Genomic DNA, 14,030 nt, shown 5'->3' on the forward strand with positions numbered 1-14,030 from the left:
CCGACGGCCGCTTTTCCTGTCAGCCAAGCCCCGGCCCGCCCGGCAGCTAACCCCCTGCGTCCTGCCCCTCCGGGCCCGCCCTCCACGGCTGCCGTCCCCGCGGGCCCGGGCCGCACCGCCACCCCGTCCGGGGCGGGGGCGGGCCGCGGCGGCGGGGAGGCCGCCTCGGAGGAAGTGATGGAGGCCGAGGGAGGAGGAAGAGCCGCCGCTGGTAAGAGGGGAGGGAGAGCGCTCGGCAGTTCCCCCGCGGCCCGGCCTCCTCCCCGCCGCCGGCCCCTGCCCCGTCTCTCCCCTCACGCCGCCTCCTCACGGCGGCCGCCACGCTCGCCTCGCCTCCCTCCGGCTCTTGCCCTCATGCCGGGCCGGCTGCCCAGCCGCAGAGGCTGGACGGCGGTGCCTGGCTGACGCACCGCCCGCCCGGGCTGTCCGGGGGCGCCGCCGGCGCCAGCCCGCGCCTCCTGTGAGGAGCCCCGAAATGGCGGGCTCCCCGCGGCACCGCGGCCAGGCTTTCCAGAAGCGGCCAAAACGCCGCAAAACGCTCGGGCCTTGCCAGCAAAACCTTGCTCGGTCGCCTGCGGTCATGACCGGGCGAGCCCCGGCTCTCCGTGGCCGTGCTCCCAGCGCCCTGCTTTTGCAGGACCGCTTGAGGGAGATGGTCCGGTCCGACCCCCCGTGCACAAAGCGGGGTCAACCACAGCGGGCTGCTACGGGTTTGTTTTTTTTTTTTTTTCTTTCCCTTTTCCTAAGCTACAGGTAACTTTTACAGGGTTTAGGCTAGTCCAAACCCATCCTGAAGCAGAGAGGAACTGGCCTGGTGATTGCCATCAGCTGTGGTTTGGCAGGTGATGCTGGTGAAAGGCTCATCTCCAAACGCCTGTTTCCAATGTGTGTTCAGAGGTCTCACAGCACAGGTGCATGAGTTTGGGACTTTAATGGCTAAGGACTTCAGAACTACTAAAGAGCAGAGGGAATACTGTGTAAAAATGTGTCTACATTTTTAAGGCCAAATCTCAGGCAGCATCAGCAAGTGTTTACCCTAACTGAGCAAAAACATGGTTTAACAGGGACAAAAGGAGCAGTAAACATGTTGCTTCCTGACCACAGAAGAATAATTAGTTGGATTGTTTTGGTGTAGAGATGAGATATAAAAAGCTTTCTATGCTGCAGAGTATTTACCCTTTCTTTAAAAAGCATTCAGTAAAAACTTCCTTTGCTGATCACAAGAAATACGTGGTCTCTAATGATGAATTTTGGGGGGGGAAAACCACTGACCCTTCATCTCCTTTCAGCAGAAGTTAAATTTACTAGTATTTCTGACAGTAGGCAGAGCTGCTCTGCCCAGCAGAAGCCAATAGAGAGAACTGAGCCACTCAGTACATGGTGGACTTACACTGCTTTGAAATGAACAGACATTATGCTAGTTCCCAAATGGCAGTGCTCCTAGTGATTGGTAAGGGAGCTGATTTTAGGACAGGTGGATCTTCTGCACATGCTCCACTGTGGATTTCCAAGGGAGTCTGGCGTGTGTAGTGTTCCTGGTTTATATTTGACTAGGAGCACTTCCAAGAATCTCTGTTCACGCACTTGTTTGGATAAGGGCCCATTGCATCACCTCAGTTAGCTTTCGCAGTGCTTTCCCTCCTGCCCTGTTTTTATACTCTTCTTTCTTAATTTGTCACGCTAGCAGGTAAATGGAGAGAAAGTGAATTTATCTTCTGAAACACATTTTAAGTTGCTGCCATTTATCTAAAGCACCTACTTTATCCCCTTCAGTAAAATAATGATGTTGTTCATTAGTTCCTCTAGCTGCTCATGGCTAAATGTGCCATAGTCAGATTGCTCTATTTAATCCTTCCTATCAGCCACTTATGAAAGTCAAACATTTGTAATAATGCTATTGGGTTTTTTTTGGAAGACTCTCAATTCTGCTGATGTTTTTAAATAAAATATCTCTAGATGATGGGACGTGGTTTTTCATGTCCAGGCAAACGTACTGTTGGGAACTTCAGTTAATGTCTACATTCAAATTGAATGTTTAGAATAGTTCTTCCATCCGCTTCCTCTTTTGGGACACCTGGTATTGTTTTTAGGTATTGTCCGAGTTTTGGCTTAGTTATTTAATTGGATATACCTATGTTTAAAATAAATATGAGCATACAGCACACTATAAGAGCATATTGGAATCAGCCATTAGGTCTTCTTGTGCAAATGGTGCTTTTCAGTCTTATGTTGTGCTGTGATTGAGATGCTACAACTAGGTCTTGTGGTCTGTTCCTGTAACTGTTGTTCACGGGGCAAGATTGCTTATGCTTCCAGGTTTCTGAGCCCCTTTATAGGTCCTAGGCAAACCTTACTGTTGAAAAGTAGGCCAGCTGTTAACCTAGAACTTGAGGTTCTTGTTTTAAATTCAGCCTTGTCACAAGTTCTTTTTTATTTTAAACACTTCGAAAGTCAGATTTGCATGTGTTAACCATGTAACAGCAAGGCTAGGAAGGACATTCAGTGAATAACAATGTATATACGACTCTAGAGCCTGAGAAATAGTTACCAGATGAGAAACCTGTATGTCTAGTTTAACAATTGCATCAATGAAGCCTTAAATTTCCATCTGTCTCTCTAGCAAGATGGAAATCTTGCTGCCCTCTATGAAATCCATGTTAATCAGTTTACAGGCAGCAGGTCAGCAGCCTGGAAGGTGGAACCACAAAATTCAGGTAGTGTATAGGCGCTGTATATTATGAATGTGGTCCCCCCACATAGAAAGGCTACTCAAAGCTCCAAGATGAAACTCATCAACAACCATACTCCTTCAATATAATTAAAATCTCATGTGTGGAACAGGTAGAATTTTACTCAGACTGAGGAGTGTGTGTATCTAAGAGGTAAGGGCTGTCATAATCTCCTTGCTTTCCATGCTACAGTTAAGGCAAGTTACTGAAACCTTGCTTTCTTTAACATAAGTATGTTAAAGTCTAGTTATGGTCTAGAAGGAAAGAACATAAGAAACAAAACCCTAACTACTTCCCTCAAAGAAAAAATACAGTCCAACACCCAGCTAACAAACCTGAGTCCCTTTCCATAATAGCACTGCAGTGAATACACTCCTTCCCTTGGGGGAAGAAGTGTGAGAAAACACACAACACAAGAGAAAGTCTAGCCGGTTTAAATTTGCAGGTGGGAGGTATGCAGACATTATGGTTGTATGTTCAAAGAACCTACGTAGAACAGGCTGGTATGTATTTTCCATGTTGTATAATAGTTGCATACTGAGAAACTCCCAAACACTTTGCGTGGCAATTCACAGTTCTGGTGTTGTCTTTGCAAAATGATTGGCAGACCCTCAGGTCACACATATCCGAAGTAAACTGTGTCCTGTTCAGTTACTGAGAGGTCTGTGGATGCTTAAAAATGTTGTGCTTGTAACCTTTGAAACTGCTGTCTGGTGGCTGGTCTTTATAATATTACTGACAACAGATGGTAAATGGCTCCGCTGATGTAATTCTTGCTAGTGTTTCATTCCTGTGAAGTTGCACAGTTTCAAAATCTCAGAAAGTGCCTCCATATTTTTTCTGTGTAATGATTTCAAGCCAAACTAAATAAAAACATTTTATATTATTCAAATTCCCATGGCGTCATGTGACATTTTTGTAATGATTGCCTTGCAGCAGTTTCAGATAAGTGCACGTTTGGTAGCAATTTAAGGCCTGTGTCCTTTAAGTAATGCTTATTAGTACGTAACAGATGCCATTTAGAAACATTATGCCTTTTAATAGGCTCTGCTTTTAGACTTCATGTTCTCATTCTAGACAGACTGTGGATCAGGCAAGCTTGGAGGTATGCTGTCGTTTATGCAAAGCCTAAGTCAATTTTCTGCTCTGAAGTCAAGCCATGTGTTTTTCCTTGTTTCTCCCATTCTGGTCATAGCTGCCTTGCTGTGTTTCCCCCCCTAGTAATATCTTTGGCTGATTGTCAAACCATTACAATCAAAACCTTTTGCATTTTTAACCACCAGCAGTGGTTCCTTTTGTCCTTACAGAAGAGCCTGTGTAAACTGAATTTGAACACTCTCAGCCTTACTGTCAAGAGCACAGCAAGCACAGTTAGCCCTCTGTTGCCAGCCTATCCTTCCTTCTCTGCTTCTTCCTCCTCCCAAAAGGAGAAAAAAGGGAAAAGCAGAGCCATGCTGATTTTGGAGCACCTTCAAAGACATGTAGAACAGCTGACACAATGACACAGAGAAACAAGAGAGATGTTTACATATTTCCTCTACTACTTGCAGCTGTTTATTAAAGTAAGTTCTGAGACAGGCTAAGAGGCCTGTGATAGCTAGTGCAGGTGACGTATTAATTTACAGCTGCATAATAAATTTAGCAAAGTGGAAATTACTGGGGGAAGGGATTTTTTTGTTTCTTTCCTTTTTTTTCTGAAATTAATTGCTTTATTTTGAGATTATTCTGGCTGTACAAATTGCTCCTTGCAAGTAATTTGGAGAAAGGCTGCTGGGCTTCCTTAGGCAGACTTACGCACTCTATTGGTGGGAGCAGTAGATTTGTCAGATATAAAGCATTTGCAACTCAAAAGTATGTGATATCTGAAACTGGTATCCCTGAAAACCTAGACAGTTGTCTCATATTTTCATTGCTACTTCGTTTGTTTGGGGAACGTTGTCCTTTCTGATAGCAAACCAGGGCTTTCAGGTACTCTTGGCATGCCACACATACTGCCAGTTTGTATGACATGAAGATAAGGGCCATGCATAGTGCAGTGTTAGGTTTCCCATACCTGCTTTGAATGATGGTAGTAATAGGGAAATGTATTTAATGTGGTACTTAAATGCTAGCCCTTGTGCCAGGTTGTGATAGTGAGTGTTTCAGTAATAATTTTAAATGCTCCTTGGTCTTAAAATATGGCTGCTTTCTGAAACTGTCCTAACTGTCAGTCTGTCTGGCTTCTCCCCATGGAATGAAATCATCTTCATGCTAGATCATTTGCCAAACTCAGTTGTCATTCCCTGCCATTTCACTATTCCTTGTTTATCACTATGGGAGACATTGTCTTCCTCTTTTTCCTTAAGTTATAGGATGACATTTGACCAATGCATCCTCCTTTCTTTCTTCCATTTTTGTAAAATTAGGTTGAATTACCACTATCTACATTTGAACTTGTGATTCATAAAGGCTCTACTGCTGTTCGTGGAATCTTCTTTGTCATTTTCCTTTCATATCAGCTTCTTTGAATAATGAAGATACTTCAGTGATATATTTCAGTGTCATTCAAGGCCTCCTATTTCTTCTTTGCTTAGATTTTAAGAGTCAGACTCTAATTTGAGGTCAGGCCTGGACTATGAACTTCTGCTGGCATAGCTATTTTGGCTATGGGTATGATGAAATGAGATGTAGCACTGACATAATTGCTGGAAAAAGCCCCTGATAGGGACATAGTCATTCTGGAAAACTTGTATATTTTTCTTGTATATTTTATTTGGTTTAGGGGGTAGACAAATAATTAAGTTGACAAATTTAGATTTTTTTCTTACATATGCAAGAAAATCCATACCACTGCCTTCAGTAATTGAAGTTAGACTTTCCAGGAACTTTTCTGCCCATTTCTTGGTTGTATGAAGAACAGTACATATTAAGAACTCAATTCTTCACAGGTTCAGAGGTATTAGCAGCAATCCCACTGAATCAGTGGAATTTCCTTGAGGAAAACGTGATGTGAACATGAACCTTAAAGCCTTAATTAATTACAATCCTGAATGTCCCTTTTCTTCAGGACTACATCTTCTCTGAGTTATTCTGTAAGGTCCCTCCTTCTTTTTTACATCTAAGCTCTGTGAAAAAGAGAGTTAAATGTGCAGAAGTATGAATTCCTGATATGTCATAGCTACAGCTGGTAGCACTTCCATGGTTTAACAGTATGCTACAGTTTTTATTTATAAATTCTGTTTCTGGGCCATAATACCTCAGCTTTTTTCAATTACATTAGGTTAGAACTTTGTGCAAAATGTGCCAGTCCAGATGCGCATTCTGTGTATAATAGGACAGGGGGTAGCCTGTTTACACAGATGTATTTTGATTTATCTGTATTATGAGTTGGGTGTGGCTTTATTTTTGTAAGTGTGACACTGCTCAAGATCCATCTGAGGAAAAATCGATATAGTTGGAACCTGTTTGCTGGAACTTCCGGTACGGCAGTACTGCAGGTTAGAGTGGAGGAAATATCCCTTCAATATGCACTTGCCATTATGTGATCCCTTCAATATGCACTTGCTTTTCTAGCTTTGAAAACATTTTAAATAATGTGGTTTCAACTAGGTATTTTTCAAAAAAGAGCTAAATAATTAAATCAATTATTTAATTCCCTTCTCTAATTTTTTTCTACTTCATAAGTTACTTTAAGTTTTGGAAAATAAATAATGTGTTTTATAGACCCCAGTCATATGAGGTTCTGAGAGCCTTCAGAGCTCATTGAAGTGAGTGGAAATTGAAGGTGTTTGACCTTTTTCAGAGTTAGGTTTGTCTAGTCTCTGCCTTTGCTCATCTACATTCTGCTAAAAATATGTGTATACTTAAAGCTTTTTTCTTCCCTTTTCTGAAATCAATAGTAAAAATGTGTTAGCAGGAATGGGATGGCTAATATGAGAGCATCCTGCATTTGAGATGCCTAACATTTGATCTGCCTTACAGTTCAGTGACAGAACTTGCAGTAATGACATGTATAGCTACAGCTGAATTAATGTATTTAATCTGTCTGGTTTCTTAATTGGGAAGGGGATTAGGATTATTTATTTCCTTTCTGCCTTCACTTATTGATTCCACAGCAGAAAATTATTTACAGACAGAAACTTGTATTTAGTTTGTCTTCAGAAGCCCTTCTTGCCATTTGAACTGTGATAGAATAGTAAGTAATATATAAATGGCATTTTTGGATCAAAACATAGAAAACTGTTAACGCCAATGCATTTTTTTCATCCTTTATGTTCCAAGAGCGATTGCTCTATTAGTAATGTTGAAAAGCAATGCAGTGGGAAAGAACGTTGTTTTCATTAATGATGCACAGCATGTGGTTAAGAGCTGCCTTGCCATGTTGGACAGATATCACACCACGGTGTTTGCCCACTAGCTCCATTGCCACCACACGTTGTTATGATACTGAAGTTTCACTTACACTAGAACTTGGTTTTTTGACATGTACTTGCTCTATTAAATTCAGGATATGAGAGTCAGGTTCTGCATGTACTCCGGGGAACGTGCCAAAGACCTCTTCCTTCCTTTGAAAGGTTAAAGAAATATGGTTGTCTAATGATAACCACATGCATAGAGTTGTTCAAGCTCATTGGAAGGAAAGGAGAAGAGTTGATGTTAGGCACTGCTGTTTAACACAGGGCTCGCACTCCTGTGGGAGTGATGGAAAGCACTTTTGTTATTCGTGCACTATTTAGAAGGGCAAAAAAAGTTATTTTTAGATCCTAGACGCTGTCATGGTTGTACTGCCATAGTGTGGCAGTGACAGTCCACAGGAGAACAGAGAACATTTTATGTTATATGACTTTTCTTCTTATGTTGTGACTTCAGAGGCACTGATAAGGAAAATGTCACACCCTTTTGAAGTGGTAGATAAGACATACACTTATAAGAAACCAGACAGAAGATGAAGTGATCTGTTGGGGGCCACAAAAACATACCTGCATTAAGAAGAAATCTTAGGAGTTCTGGTCTCAGTTGCCTTGTTTAATTACAAGAACACTCCCTCCTAAATATTGACATCATATACTGTCATTTTGTGTTGGTGCACATGTTTGTCTCATATTGCAGAGTGGTTTTTGATTAAAAAAAAAAAAAAAAGGGAAAATACTTCTTGGACAAAAAACCCTCACGATACTGTCAGAAACAGTTAAAACCTGCTGAAGTGTTTTTTTTTTTTTTATTGTGAAATATATTGGCATGAAAATAAAGCCAATAAATAAAACCAGTATTGCTATTGCAAGCATTAGAAATGGCAAAACTGAATAAAAAATAATGAAACTTGAAAGTTAGAAATGTTGAATCCTTTTTATCTATCTTGTTTCTGCACCACTAGAAATCAGACTTAAGTGTTTTTCATATTTTTACATGTAAAATTATGCACAAATTTGCACAAATGTACAAAGAAGCACGGTTCAGATACAAATCCTGTGGTGACTTATGGCTCTTCTGTAAACATACAATTCTTAATGGATGCATGTAGTATCATTCTCTGTGTTTGTAGAACATGAAAAAGTAGTTGTAGGATAAATGATTAATTCACTTCAGACATAACACTTTTCATGCTTCATCTACGGTGAGGTTGATGTATTTTGCTTTACAATCTGGCTGCATCCTAAATGCCCTTACAAATCTCTGAAATGGGCTTTTCAACAAGTAAGTCTTCCCTGGGAGTACCAGCAATACCTCAATGCATCTTAATCAACCCAGTGGTGTGTCTAGTCTGAAAAAACTGCATCACCAACTTTGTTGGCTTAAGGAAACAGTATTAATAAGCTACACATGAATGCAGGAATAGAAAATTCTTAACAATGAAAGCAAATATCTCTTGTTTAATAAATTGTGTATTGGGTTCATGGTCAAAAAGGACTTAAGTATATTGGCAGTACATACTAATTTGAAACTTAAATGAGTATTTAAAACATCTTTACAAAGAGATGGAGTTGATTGTCCCAAGTTGTAACTGATTTTTTAGATAATGGCAAAATAGTAAAACTAATATATAGGTACTAAAATGACTAGTCTTGTGAAAGAGAGCTTGAGGGATATAACCGTTATTTGAATTGCCATATCATTATATTAACGAGATAAGTCTGTGGTTATCTATGTTCTAGTTAAATTATTTCTATTACAGCACAGGGTTTAGTGGCAGAGGATATAGAAGGATCATCAAAAAGAATCTTCAGAATATCTGATTAGATTGAAGCATGTAATTTACCTTCGGGCGTTACAGCAGTCTGTAGTTTCACTTCTGGAATTTCACATACAAGTGTGTGCACCATGTGTTTTCTCTTGTATTGAGAATAAATTCTTTTGCCCATGGAAAAATATTTCCTGCTTGCTTCAACTGACTGAATGGAATTCTTGCTGAATCTGTAATGATGGGGGTCTGTCTCTAATCTACAAAAATTAATTTCTAGTTCAAGGTAGAATATTGTCTTCTATTTTGTGATTGCATTTGTTATTTATCTACCTGATGCAGAACATAAGCATGTTAATCAGGTCTATCTGGATTCCCACGTATTGATCTTTTTGGATCATAAGTGGAGTGAACTTTGTCTGACTTTTATCTCTCAAGAAGGATATTTGTCCACTTCATGAAACCACCATAAAATTCAGCTCTGTATTCTGGGGAAAATCAGAGGTGGAACAGCAGTAGGTTTAGAAAAAGCTGAGTTCAGGGATCAGGACTAGAACAGGGGCCTTGGTTTATGCCTTATTGGCCAAGTTGTGTCATGTTTTAGGCTGAGGTACCTTATAGGTGCCAGAGGGTAGTATCTCTTAAAGATGACTGAGTTGTATGGGCAGTGCCTGCTTGTTTGTATAGCTGGTTTTAGCTGTAGATTTTCACTTTAAAGATCAGATTCTTAGTGCAAATTGATAACAGATCACTAGAGTGAGATGAGATGCACTTACACATCCTCGCTTGAGAATGTGGCCCAGACTGCTGCATGGAAACAAAAGAGAGGAGAAGCAGAACCAGTGTTAGTTTTTGCTTTAAAATCTATTCTGTATGCTTGAAATGGAAATACACCCATTCAGATTTCTCATTTATTTATCTCTAGGTAAGTTTTTTTCCAGCGGAATTGCATACACTTCCTCCTCCTTTGCCCTGAATGCCGGTGCCCTGTAAAAGACAACGTCTGGTACCTGTCTGCAAACCCTTCGTTGTAACCGCTGCTGTAGAATCCGCCTAGATGATGTCTTGACCTTGTTTACCAGCTTTGGCTATTGAAGATGTCAGCCACTTCAGCGTGAATGTCAGGAATCCCTCTAATGCAGTAGGCCTCCCGTTCTAAATTTATTCTCCTTATGGTTTATGGTGCCTCCTCTGTGGCTGCAGCAAGAGGCCCCCTTTTTATGACTCACCCCTCCGGCCCCCCTTCGCTCCCCCCTCCCTCCCTCCCCCAGATGGTAACCCTTTGTGCACACCGCCGGTTTGAAAGAAGTGCTCGCTGGGTGTCTAGCAGATTGGCCGCCACAGTGTGTTCTTTTGTTGCCACTAGGTAAGATCAAATTCGAATGAAATCCTGTAATTCAAATTAGGTTAAAAGGCTGTCCTTGGAACTTCGTGATTTTGGTATCCCAAGATGCTGATAGGGGCCTCAGTCTGAAGCACTCACAGGAGAATAGTGCTGCTTTTCTTTGAAAGCAAAGTTAACAGATTATTTTGCATTTGATTTTGGAACCTTTATAACATCCTGTTAGCCAGCAATAATTATTTTTGTAGTTGAATGCCTAATAACAATAGTTATGGTTAGACTTTCTCAAGGGGTTTTTTTGTTTCTGTATACAAAAAAAGCATAAAAGGGACATATACAGGAGGGCAAATATAATTCCTTCACTTTATACTGGGGAAAACTGGGAAACACATTAGTTAATGTAAAAAAAAATTTCAAACTAGTGATTTTTCTCCTGCCTATGGTAGCTGAACAGTATTCGTGGTATGTGCATGTGTGTGCAAGTTTTGGAAGCATGTTCGCAAAAGCCAGCCTTAGCACAACTGACTTCTTGAGGACACTCCAGGGTACCTAAAGTTAGGCTTCTGCTCCATATTGTCCCTAAAGGAACCTCTCTCTCTCCCCAGTCTCCCTTATATACAGAAGCTGAGACAGATTTGTTTTCTTCATGAAAAATTTTTGGATTTCCCCTATATTGGAATATGTGCTCCTAACTCACTTGGACATTTTCAGAGTATTACACAGGAAAGACAAGTTAACTGAAAATCTAAAAGGATTTTTTAGAGAAAAAAATTACTTCCATGGAAAGTTGTTCAGAAGTTTTCTCTAATGCCTCATTATTTAATCTGTGGCATTATTTCATCCTTCAAATGATCACTATTACTTTAGAATACAAGCATATTACGTACCAGAAAGCTAATATAACTTTGAAGGTGTCGTGGTTTAACCCCAGCCAGCAACTAAACACCACGCAGCCGCTCACTCACTCCCCCCCCACCCAGTGGGATGGGGGAGAAAATCGGGCAAAGAAGCAAAACCCGTGGGTTGAGATAAGAACGGTTTAATAGAACAGAAAAGAAGAAGCTAATAATGATAATGATAACACTAATAAAATGACAACAGCAATAATGAAAGGATTGGAATGTACAAATGATGCGCAGTGCAATTGCTCACCACCCGCCGACCGACACCCAGCCAGTCCCCGGAGCGGCGAATCCCTGCCCCCACTTCCCCGTTCCTATACTAGATGGGACGTCACACGGTATGGAATACCCCGTTGGCCAGTTTGGGTCAGGTGCCCTGGCTGTGTCCTGTGCCAACTTCTTGTGCCCCTCCAGCTTTCTCACTGGCTGGGCATGAGAAGCTGAAAAATCCTTGACATTAGTCTAAACACTACTGAGCAACAACTGAAGACATCAGTGTTATCAACATTCTTCGCATACTGAACTCAAAACATAGCACTGTACCAGCTACTAGGAAGACAGTTAACTCTATCCCAGCTGAAACCAGGACAGAAGGTACTAGTTGTTTCATTCAGTGAGGAGAAAACATGATTGTGCTTATTAAGTTGCTTTGGCTTAACCATGGCAGGATGTAGCCTTGTAAGCAGCATCTCATGAATACAATTTATTAGCATGGCCAATATTTTTCTTTGTGCTAAACTTAAGTCTTACATGCTGCTCTTTTGCAAAGAACTAATTTACTAGTAAATTTACTTCAGTAAATTACTAAAGTTTTTAATAATCTTTAATTTCTTTCCCTTATATGGCTTCTTTGCTTGATGGTGTTACACAGTACACAAAGGAAGGCCGCTGCAGAAGAAAACTGCCACTGCTAAGTACTGGCTGGGATTTTATAATGTGACTCAACTTGCCAGTGTTGCAATACTGTTTTCTCTCCCATTTTGCCACATACAAACACGCTATGAAAACCATTTACAGAGTAGCTTCTGTTCAGCATCCTGACTACATAGCTTTGCTGTCAAGCCTCAGGATGTAAGCTGTTGGCTGCAAAGGGCAGGAAAATAGTGTTTAAAGCATTTTAAGCAGTGTAGGGTGGTGGTGAATTATCAGTCGTAGTTTCTTACCCCTTTGCTGAGTAATCAGATAGTGATCACTGCCAGAGGGAGAATGGTGGGACCATGGGTGAATAGTCTGACCTGGTACTGCAAATCCCATGCTCCTACTTTTATATGGCGAGGTATCATTTTCAATATAGTACTTTTATGATTCATAGTTTCTGAATCTTAATATAGACAGTTCTTGCAATGGCCCTTGTAAGACTGTTCATTGTCTCAGCCGTTTACTTTGCACTTACTATCAGTGCAGTTATTTTCACATTAAACTTGGGTCACAGGAGCTGCCATGTGAGAGCAAACCATGATTAAAAATGGAGGATTCAGAACTAACATTCCAACTATAGCAGTGTCGTAGAAGATTTTGTCTTCAGTTTGGGGTTTACAAGATTTGCAAGTGTAGCATGTTGATTGAAAGCCCCTTAAATTGAAATTATTTCCTTCCTATGATAGAAGACTGGCAGAATGCTATTTGGACTGCTAACGCATTTCTTCTGATGTTCTTTATCTTGAGCTGGTGATGAGCTACCAATCAGTCTGGTTTATTATGCCAGAAAGAGGTTGCTTGGTTCCTCACAAGCGCTGAGTTCGACTTTGCACTTCGGTAACAGGCATCAGATGTATGTAATTTTTGTTTCCATGCGATTAACAAATACCTTGCATGAATACCCTTCAGCATTGAGTCACATGGATTAAAAGTTATGTTGCATAAAAGAAGATGGTTACTATTTTGGGAACTCTTATGTAGGTGAATATTTTAATATTTTTTTACATTATTTCATTGTTGTGCCCAACTGAAGTTACTCAAAAAAGAGAAAGAGAAAACTAATGATATGCAACAGATCATGGACTGACCCATAAATGGGCAGTCTTCCAAGAAAGAGTGGAAGTTTTGGAATTCTTTTCCTGTTGTATTTTTGGACAGTACTAAAACTCAGGCAGTGTTTTGAAGAAGTTTTTGTTTGCTCTTCCAGCTTTAAAGCAATTTACTTACACCTGGAGAAATTTGAGACTGTGCTTGTTGAATTCAAAGGAGACAAATGTGATTTGATGCTGTCATGGTTCTACTTTGTAAAATTGCATGTCAAGAGGTAAATAACATGTAGATAGGTTTTTACCAGCCTTACTATTTTAGATTAGGATTATAGAAAAGGCTCTAATGGGAACAGTAAGGTCCCAGCTACAAAAAGCAGTTGCTCAGGAAACTGCAGTTTAAAAATTCTTGTTTCTTAGTTCATTTAAAAAGTAAAAATATCATGTGTTTGTTTTATTTTAACTACAGGTTGCCTTTATTTGGTAGATACCTTAGCAGGAGATCCAGAGGTTCTTCAAGTAGATGCTGAAACATACTATGAAAAACTCTTGAAGAAATCGTCATCCACTCCTGATATTTTTTCGATCCCTGGAGGAGAAGAGGTAATGGGCTGATGTTTTTCATACAGCAATTAGATACTTGCAAGCTAGTTTGTTGGTTGTGCTCATAGTCTGCCTGTGAATAGGGGTGAACTGGTGTGGCTGGATTACAAGTCTCTTAAAATCAGCAAATTCTGCATTATTTCAAATAGTTTGCATGCTGTAAATGAGAGGTAAGCTTAAACTACAAGTCTAAAACCCTCTGAGCGTGGATGAGGGCTTGAAGTACTTAGCTGAACTTTGCATCTTGACCTGCCTCCTTACAGGGCTGAATCAAAAGTGAGTTTGCTAGATGTTTATACCATGGCACAGCTCTGTATTCTGCTTCTACTGTGC

General features: G+C 40.5%; 1 protein-coding gene across 1 annotated transcript in view; it reads left to right on the top strand.

Moving 5' to 3' along the window:
* Positions 1 to 14,030, top strand: part of LOC128151508 (protein FAM169B-like) — a 41,950-nt gene continuing 27,920 nt past the window's right edge. Inside the window, exons 1-2 of the mRNA XM_052809035.1 lie at positions 1 to 211; positions 13,564 to 13,697. Of these exons, the coding sequence (XP_052664995.1) occupies positions 178 to 211; positions 13,564 to 13,697 (168 nt within the window). The 5' untranslated portion in view covers positions 1 to 177. The remainder of the gene's footprint in view (positions 212 to 13,563; positions 13,698 to 14,030) is intronic.

The sequence above is a fragment of the Harpia harpyja genome, chromosome 14, assembly GCF_026419915.1.
Source record: "Harpia harpyja isolate bHarHar1 chromosome 14, bHarHar1 primary haplotype, whole genome shotgun sequence".
NCBI classification, from domain to species: domain Eukaryota; kingdom Metazoa; phylum Chordata; class Aves; order Accipitriformes; family Accipitridae; genus Harpia; species Harpia harpyja.